This window comes from Teleopsis dalmanni, chromosome 1 (genome assembly GCF_002237135.1).
Source record: "Teleopsis dalmanni isolate 2A chromosome 1, ASM223713v2, whole genome shotgun sequence".
NCBI lineage: Eukaryota > Metazoa > Arthropoda > Insecta > Diptera > Diopsidae > Teleopsis > Teleopsis dalmanni.
In genome coordinates, this window is record NC_051846.1 from 182,063,596 (window position 1) to 182,073,468 (window position 9,873).

Genomic DNA, 9,873 nt, shown 5'->3' on the forward strand with positions numbered 1-9,873 from the left:
TGTATTCTTTTCATTAAAAATAAAATAAATTTCATTTTAAATAATTAATATGAATTTAATTTAATTAACATTAGAATTTAATTTAATTAATATTAAATTAAATTGACATTAATTTATCAGTTATTGAATGCAAAGTAATTACTAATATTTTTGTTTTTTGATACATAAATTATTTCATTTAATTATAAATAATTAAATAAATTCGACTTTAACGAGTGTTAAGAAATTAGTATATTTTGCAACCAAAATTCCAATGACTTTCAAACTAATATATTGCTTTATCGTATTATACGATCTTTGTGGCCTAGTATTGAAGATCGTATAATTACAAAACTAAAACACCGTAAGAATCAAAAATCGTAAAGTTAAAAAGGCGGTTGTTTAAATAAAATGAGGAAGTGCAAAATATTACATTAGAATTTTATACAACGCATCTACATCTACATCTTTTAATATTTATTTTTTTTAAGATTTAATTAAAAATGAACAATATCATTCATTTTAATCATGGATAATATAAAACTCTAATATAAAACAATACAAAAACTAGAGAAAACTGAATAATTTTGACGTTCAAAGTAGCCATACAATTATTACAGTATAAGGTCTTTGCAGACCTATTATAATTTGAAATAAACAGTTGAATATATATAAATAATTTTAATTTGGGACACATGAACACATATGAATATTTTTCTTAAATATAATTTGTAATTTAACGTAATTTTTAAGACGGATGTGACTATTATATTTAATAGAAATCAAAGATTTTATTATAGACAGTTTAAATTGTAAAAATTGTTAACGAACTTTGATGAAATAATGCTATTATTTTCACAATGCGCTCTATAGTCATCATGGGAGCATATTATAAATTATATTCTACAATATTTATGTTGACACTAAAATTGAGGAAGCGTGTGTGTTTCAACAGATTTATATGCCAGTTAATTCCAAACCCTATGGAAATAACTCGCAAACGCTACATGGTAATCTGTCTAATAATATTATATGTGCTTTTAATATGAAACGCCATACATTTTTTATCACCTACTTAGTTATAGAATCGCTTCCACATCCTCAGAACCGCTTAAACTTAAAAATAAACACTTTTATTCTACTCCGTTGAGAGCTAGTACCCCGCTCATTTCTATTCTAACTTCATTCGATTCCACATATTGAAATTTCACCTGACATCTTCATCCACAAACTGACAACTGTAATATTCCTGCTATATTTAACAAATAAGGAATAAGTTACGAATTATAATTATATTATTAAAATTTAATTTTTATTTTTCTTTCAAAAGATTGAGCAAGGGCTAAGCTGTTGTTAGTCATTATAATATGAGTATATTTTATCTTTTATAAATAAAAGTAAAATAAAATATTAAGTAATGAATAAAATACAAAATTATGGAATTTGGCAACAATTCTCTTTATAAATTCTTGAATAATAATATCGCTTTTTCTGTGAAAGTTTCCAAAATTATATTAACATAACAAATTCATAAAATGCTGAGACTTAAAATTAGTTTAATTATAAATACTATACATTAAATATCCTTGTAAGTGTAACGACTTAATTCATAAAAATAACTTATGTTGAATAATTTATTTGAATGACAATACTTAGTATTGTGTTAAAGAGCTTCTGGTACATTTTTTTTTCAAACAGAAAAAACTTTTTAAATATATCACAATTATTGGTAATTTGCCATTACTTCTCGAATTCTAATACCACACAGATCTTGTGTTCCATAACTCAATTCACCCACAGCGTAACTTAAATTCTTTAACACCAAAGCAGGTTTACAGTTTTCCATATTAATATCAACGATAAAACGTTCTGGAAAGTTTATATCCTCCTCGTTAGCCCGATCATCAACGGATTTATTCAGTTCCATTGGTGTACGTATTTTCAGTTTAAGCTGTGAATTTACGCTACGATAGATTTCATCGAAATGTTTAAAATATTTTTGAGTTAAACGACAACGCATGTTTGGATCTGCTGTGGCATAAATGCGATAACTTCTGATGGTATCATCTAGTTTTTGTAGGCAGTTTATAACTATTAATTAAACAAAAAAAAATTAATTAATTAAATGTACATATAATAACCAGCAGAAAAACTAACCACTTGTATTCATTTCTTTGGCAACGCTTTTCCAAGCATTATATTTTTCCTGCATGTCGCAAGTTTGGTAAGTTTTCGGATTTCGCCGCAATGACAAAATAAATGAATAAGTACTAATTGAACCACGCATGTACAGCGAGGCGAATTCAGAAATAGGATTTTTAGCAGTAAGCGAACTCATATTGCTATAATCTAGAGTAGAGATAATTATTAGTAAAATAAAATAAATTCCAAACCCATCGTATGAAGCACTTACCCTTTGCTAATACTGAAGCAGATAAGCGAGAGTCTCGTTGTACATTTATTGGCGATGGCGCCGATTCGGTCATTTCCATTAATAAAGGTGATTGAGGAGATCCTATTGGTGATTCTATGTTTATAGTAACATTTGTTTTTGTAACGTTTTGCAGAAACTTATTTGAGTCGACTTTCACATCATTCAATTTACGACGTTCAAGTGTTGATTCTAACAAATTGCAACGTTCAATTTCTTGAATTATCTTATTACGTGTTATATAGTAGAATGGTTCCAAGTTATTATAGCGCGTTTCCATTAAAAATTTTAACTTGGCCAAAGTTCGCCACCAAAATAATGGCCACTTGTTGTCATTGCCAAATTCCAAATCGCACATATATTTGCAAAAGGCCATCTTTAATTCAAGCCAAAAGTCACTGATGTCAGCTGTAAAGATTTGAAGAAAAAATGAGAAAAAAATGTTATTAATAATTGTTTTAATTTTCATATTAAACAATTTTATTCAGAGTTGGGTTACAAAAACTGTCAAGCCCAACCGTATTTTATAAAAAAGATAAGATTAGGAACAAAACTCAAAAATGGATTTATTTAACAATATTAAAAGTTACTTACGAAAAGTTGGAAATTGTTGAGAGAGGTAAGAGTATACTTTTTTCACGCCTTTTTCAAATGGAGCCATCGGCGAGTGAATTTTTGGCACCTTTGCGCAATCCAAATATAATATACAGTTCTTACCAATGGTTTCCACAAGCTTAGGAGTAATATTTACATGACGTTCCCAATTTTTAAGTTCTGTAAAAAAAAGGGTTTTCGTTTAAATTAATTATCTTTAGGTTTATAGGCGATTCAAATATTAGTCGGGCTATTGAAAGTGTAGGTTATACTAACATTCGAATATGTTACACCCGTTCAAGAATTTTCGAACATCACTTTGTGTTCGAGCATTTTGAATACTCGAATTGCTTAATTAGCTTAATGTGTACATACTTTCAACCACTATAACATATATATGCATTATAAAACTTACTTGCTGTTTCCAAAAACGCTTCAAATGCTTTCTGTGATTCACTCCACACCGGTATGTCAGCTTTGTGTGGTCTCATCAATTCTTCGATGGGTGCAATTTGAGGAAAATGATTAATATTCTCAGATAGAAAATTCCAAGTGGCTTTACAAATATGTACTAAGAATAAAAATTGAAGAGGTTATAGATCTTGATTTAGTCACATATACAATCGTATACGTTTAGCTTACCAGGCATTACAAATTTTTTTGAAATATACATCCAAAACGATTGAATTTGTGAAGTATTTAGTTGTTTGTTATGTAGCTGGGGTATAGCCATTACTTCTCTTATGAAATTAGATGTTGCAGTCATTGATATAGAGAACTTCTCCGCCAACGGTGGGCCATGTATAATCAATTGATTGCCAGATGACGATGCGATTAATTCTATCATAATTTCGTTGGAGTTCAGTAATGAAGCAGCGCCTGATATCTTAGGCAATGGTCCTGATTTATTATCCTTTGCAGCGGTTTTTACGACTGCTGTCGATGTGGGCAATTGTGGTTGTTGAGGCGAATGTGGCAGTGGTTCTTGCTGCAGACCGTGTTGTACTTTTTGAAGTTGTTGTATCGACTGGAAGTTTTTTTGTTGCAATTGTTGTTGATTTAGAACTGGCGGTGGTTGTAGAACCAATGGTTTTTGTAGAACTGGTGCTGGTTGCAGAGCTGGTGGTGTTTGCAGCATTGGTTGTTGTGTCAGAAGAATTTGTTGCGGTTGCACAACTGGTTGTACTTGCAGTTGCTGTTGTGGTGGAGTAGATATGTCTTGTGATACACAGACTACGTTCTGGTTTACAAAAGTTGGAAGGGTTTCCGGACGAGCTGGCAGCTGTATTGGCCTAAACTGTTGATTTTGAGTTGTTAATACTGGCAGTTGTGCAGGTAAATGAGTTTGAGTTTGTAAATGCGGAACTATATGATTTTGCGTTTGTGTCGGATGCTGATATTGAAACTGTGTTACCACGGAGTTCACTAACGTTGGCGTTTGTTGTTTTGATTGTGTTTGTGTGATCGTTGGAAGTAGTTTTGGTCGAATAAATCTTGAATTACCATGTCTATACGTAAATGGTGGTTTAGGTGATAAGGGTTGCGTTGGTAAAACAGTATTAGCAGTATTAGTAGTAGTAGTAGTAGTAGTAGTAGTAGTAGTATTGGTATTAGAAATAGGCATTTCTTTACGAGTAATTTGTATTCCAACCTTATTATTTAAACTTATAGAAACCGGTGTGGCAAGACTTTTTGCTGATGCAATTTTGGGAACTACAATTTTTGGTTCCTTATTATTTACTGTTTGATTTTTTTCTATTCTTGCGGAAGATATACTATTCTCATCAATATTCAATGTAATTGGCATTACTGGGTAGGTAATAGCATTTGCCACTTTTGGTAGAAGTGGTCGTAATTCTGGTGCTGATGGTAATACTGAAGGATAGTTTGTTGGCCTTGGAGGAGCAACTGAATTCATAGTGGTGTTTGTGGACATAGGAATTATTGGTGGCGTGCCAACACGCAGTGTTGATACACGTTGTAAAGCTTCAACTGTTACTGGTAGCGGACTCTGCATGTAAGCTTGTTTTTCATTCACAGATTTCGCGGTTTTAGGCCTTTTACTTGGTGGTTCATTTTCATGTGGTCTTGAATTTGAATTTAACGTTTTTGTCACCTTTGGTTGCGTTTGTGATACAGTTGTTGTTATGGCATTTGCTGGTTCCGGTGCAGTATTAGAACCCTTTTTAGGTTTTTTAATTGCAGATGCGGTATATAACTCAGTCATGGTATTTTCGAAATACCACTTATCTTGCAATTGGTATTTATGTTTACGCAAATTCATTAATTCCCAGTAAAATAGGCGTAACAATAACCAGGTAACTTCATATTGTGCAGGAGTTCCTTCTATGCCTGAAAAATAAAAAATTAATTATATTATTTAGTACATATATTGAAAGCTCTCTTTTAAAGATAATAAAAAATCATTCGCAATCGAGTTGCGAAGGATCAAAGTTCTCAACAGGTTCTAGCTTAAACATATATTAATGAAGTATGGTTTCCTTGTGTAGCCAGAACTTCCTTGTATCTTATTAAGATCAGGATGGAGACAGTAGTCACTTATATACATGCCTAAACATAGCCTAAGTGAAGCTCTATCTCTTATAAAATCACTCAACTGTCTTGAAGTCCTAACTAATACAAAATAAATATACATTTAATTAGTTTTTTACCTTTATTTACTAAACTGTTTTCCCACATAACACGATAGTCTGCATTTTTCTCTAGTCCATTTGAGATAACGTTCTCTGTGTACTTAATTAGATGGGGTAATTTTTTCAAACATGTCAACAAGTTGAAGATACTTTTAAAATGCTCAATAGGTTCTACCCATTTTTGTTTCATAAAATACGATTGCTTGCAGACAGTATTCCGACTGAAAATTTTAAAACATTTTTATTTCATCACAATATTAATATAAAATTTTTAAATATTACATACTTTTTTAATATATAAGGTTTAAGGAACTCCAACAAATTTTCTAAATCTGTTTTATTATCCTCTTTTTGCTGTTGTGTAGTTAATATCCATTCATAACGAGTTTGCAAATAAATCCAGGATTTCATCAATTTAGTAGCTAAAAATTCAACAACAAATGATTATATATTTATTATGCACATAACAGTTATTATAGACAGAAGACAATCATAAGTATCTTAATTGGACACAGTTTATTAGCAGAACATTCATATAAAATAAAAATCACCAAGAGTACCGAATGTAGAGAATTTATTTATTTCGTAATTAAAAATTAAATTATATTAATTATCGCTAGGGCTATGTGTGGGGCTCATGCCTGGCCATTTTGAAGTAATCTATTATATAGACCTCTACTTATATAGTATAATAGACAACACAATTCATCTGCACTAATGACATCACTATCCTTATCTCCAACTCCAATTTATTATCACGACATATGTATATACATAAGAATACTATTTCGAACTTTTATTTGTTAGGCTATAAGTACAAAACTCAACAACTTTAATCAATCGAATTGCAGTGAATCTCAAAATCTTAAAGTAAATTCCCTCCCTCAAAGTCATCCAGGGAAATGACCCATTTGCTCATGTAACGAACCGCGAACTTAAAATTAGAATTGGGGTTTTAATCGTGGTTTCTCTCTATCGAAATTATCTCTTTACCATTTTAACAGCAGTCAACACCAAATACTGTGTTATAGATCGACATGCTGAATTTACAGTCGAGCATTACTAAGGCCACGGTCTGAAGATGAGGATACCTTCAATCATTTTATCTGTATCCATCGAGGGAAATACAATAAAAGAATAATGACATTAGTTTATTGTGAACTGGAAAATAGGTCATGTGTCACAAAAGTTACCACAATTTGTAAATTCGTTAAAATGATACAATAAAAAATTATTTTTATTAGAAACCCTATGGGTTTCATGTGGTTTCATATAGAACCAAATCGGTCTATCTCGGTTTCTGTTTAACGGAAATTTTAGCAGAAATCATTTCTAATAGTTTTAGGTTTTGAAACATAACAATCTATATACATATGTTATTTGCATGAAAGTCAACATAATGGTGGAGTTGAAAAAATATGTTACACTTTTCCACCACATTTTAGATTAGGAAAGAAAAACAATAAATTGTTATTTGAAATAATGCTTACAAATACTCAAATATATATAATCAAAATCTATATAAAATTTATTTCATAAGACATATATTATAAAATTTACCTTTATCGCCAACTTCATTTGCAATTGCGGTCCAAATGAAACCTTTACGTCGAAATTCATTAAAATATCGATGTTCTGTATCATACAATTCTGGGTATTCTTTTATAATTTCAATTAATTTTTTAATGTCATGATTTATTGGAAATGCTTTACGCAATACTTTAGCATTACTATCATCGTCATCATCATCATCAAGATTAATAATGACTGGTTCATCACATAACATAATTAAGTCATCATCTTCATTATCAATTTTTTCATTCGTTGTATTCTCATTTTCTTCATTTTTCTCATCCGGCACATTTTGCAATGGAAAGAAACTCCTAATAATTTTTTTAAAATAAGTTTTAATTTTTTATAATTTAATATACCATATATAACTTACTTATCAGGTATATATTTCCACAAGAATAACATTTCAGATTCAAGTAGCATTATTGGACGACGTTTATTATTTTTATTGCCGGAATGAAAAAATTTACGTAAACGACGTACATAAGTCTGGTAGGACTCCCTTATATTCATCCAAGTATTTTCACAGACATCCACTATAAAATAAATTTAAAGATTATATTATTTAATTCTAAATTATTAAATATATAGTATATATATAAAATTAATTTTATTAACCTGTAGTATTCATTATTTGCGCTATTTGGGTCCATGCATATCTCTTCTCTTCGATCTTTGAAAAGTTTGGATGCCGTGGATTAAATAAAACTGGATATTTCTGCACTTGTCTTATAAGTTTCTTTTTTAACTTAACATCATCAAGATGCGAAATTGGATCTGCTACTTTTATTGGATCTGAAGATGCACCTTCATCCATTGGTATATATATCTGAAAACCAAACGTTATGTATTTGTGAAGTAAATATTTTTGAATACAAAAATAATAAAATATTTTCTCATAAAAATTCATACATTAGGAATGTGCAGAATATCAATATCGGTAAGGAAAGAAATTTGTACAATTAATTTAAGTCCATAAAGTCATATATATAAAAAAACAAAAGTAAAGCCCATAGCCCATAGCCCATAACTGACATGTGTTGGGGATCCAGGTTTTTCCATTATTGGATACCAACCACAATGTTCGCTTCATTTAGCTTAAATAGCTCTAAACAATCCTCAGAATCGTCCGCACATTCACTTCACGATCACTCAAAATAGTTTTTAGTTTCCGACTCCCTTTTAGTTTGCTAAATAACAAAAATTTCAGATATCCAGACTATTTAGCTTAGTCGACTAATTATTCGGCTAAGCCTTTGTTCAAATCATAATTAATAACATTCATAAATATATTAAGTTTTCGAAGATATGATCGTTTACTAAGATATGATCGTTTACTCCTACATTTACTATTATAATCAAATTGAGAATTTTATAATTATCATACATTATCTTTCTACGAAAAACTTTCAAAGTGAGATAGTTACTCTCCACTACAGATCGTATATTTATTTTTAAAATTAATTAGATTGCCCTATGTCTACCCAAAAAGTAGACTAAACGAATTATACTTACTATATTGTTGGTATTTAAGTGATGCTCAAAGTATTATTATATTATTTATTATATTTCACTGGTGTTTTATTTTCAAAGCGTCTTGCAGTTTATAGATCTTTTTCAATTTTGTCTCATTTTTTTCAATGTTTTGACATTTCTTCATTTCAATTTTTACTATGTTTACTAAGTTGTTAATTTTTTTTTCTTTAATTTTTTGCCATTTTACTTTTTCTAATATATATATATATTATTGAATCCTTTAACTCCTAGGTGGAGCATAGGGCCGCTTACGGTTTAGTTAATCAATGGGTTTAAGATTGGCAGGTGACTGGACTACCGCATCCGATTCTGGTGTTGGGGCTGCCAACTGTTACCTACAAACCGATAGAAAAATATTGTGACAGTACTCCTTTTAAAGGTATACGAGCGCCGCCTTCGACGAGATACAGTTCCTCCACCACCATCTCTTTTGCAGACTCCTGTCTAAACATGCAAGTCTATCCGCAACCTACGACCTCAAAATATCCAGTCGGTAGCTTAGGGTAGGGGTTTTTAAGGAAGTGAGCTTCTATCGAGTATTTGGTCCACGGGAGGTATTTTATTTCTCTCCTGCCACCCGATAACAAGAAATTCATCCGCCACCCTCGACACGTCCCCTAGGGATTACAGCCTCCCCTTCTAATATGACTTCCAATTAATAAATTTTTCGTTGCCATTTTTAATTTTGCTCACACAAATGCTTCAGCAATAGAAGTTAATTTTTTTTTTTTAATTAATTCAATTATTGATGTTTCTTATGTTCTCATTAAGACAAAATTTTTGAAAAAAGAAACCATTTCTTATAATATCCTACAAGCGCCACCTATCGGATTCAAACATAACCTATGACCATTTTCTCTTAGGGCAGTATTATGTAGAGTGTCACGGGCACGTCATGAGCAAAATTGTTGTTGTTTTCAATGCAAATTATAAATTTTAGATTGGAAGAAAAAATATGTCTGAGAGCCGAGGCTATCTATGACTCGTTACTTAGACAAAGCAATATTGTCCACTAATAAATGTCAGACTTTGCGACTTTTAGGAGCAAATTACTACAATTTCAATACGTTTTAAAGAAAAAATGCCAGGAAGCAACACAGTAATTAT

At 30.7% G+C, this 9,873-nt stretch overlaps 1 protein-coding gene across 1 annotated transcript; it reads right to left on the reverse strand.

Moving 5' to 3' along the window:
* Positions 1 to 1,420: 1,420 nt before the first annotated feature.
* LOC119670558 lies at positions 1,421 to 8,055 on the reverse strand. Its single transcript, XM_038080858.1, has 11 exons — positions 7,849 to 8,055; positions 7,604 to 7,766; positions 7,219 to 7,541; positions 5,945 to 6,080; positions 5,677 to 5,879; positions 3,647 to 5,356; positions 3,420 to 3,575; positions 3,005 to 3,184; positions 2,393 to 2,818; positions 2,137 to 2,328; positions 1,421 to 2,070 (listed from the first exon to the last, which is right to left on the reverse strand). Exons 1-11 carry the CDS (start codon positions 8,045 to 8,047, stop codon positions 1,703 to 1,705), a joined length of 4,056 nt encoding a protein of 1,351 aa, XP_037936786.1. The 5' UTR covers positions 8,048 to 8,055; the 3' UTR covers positions 1,421 to 1,702.
* Between the last annotated feature and the right edge of the window lie 1,818 nt (positions 8,056 to 9,873).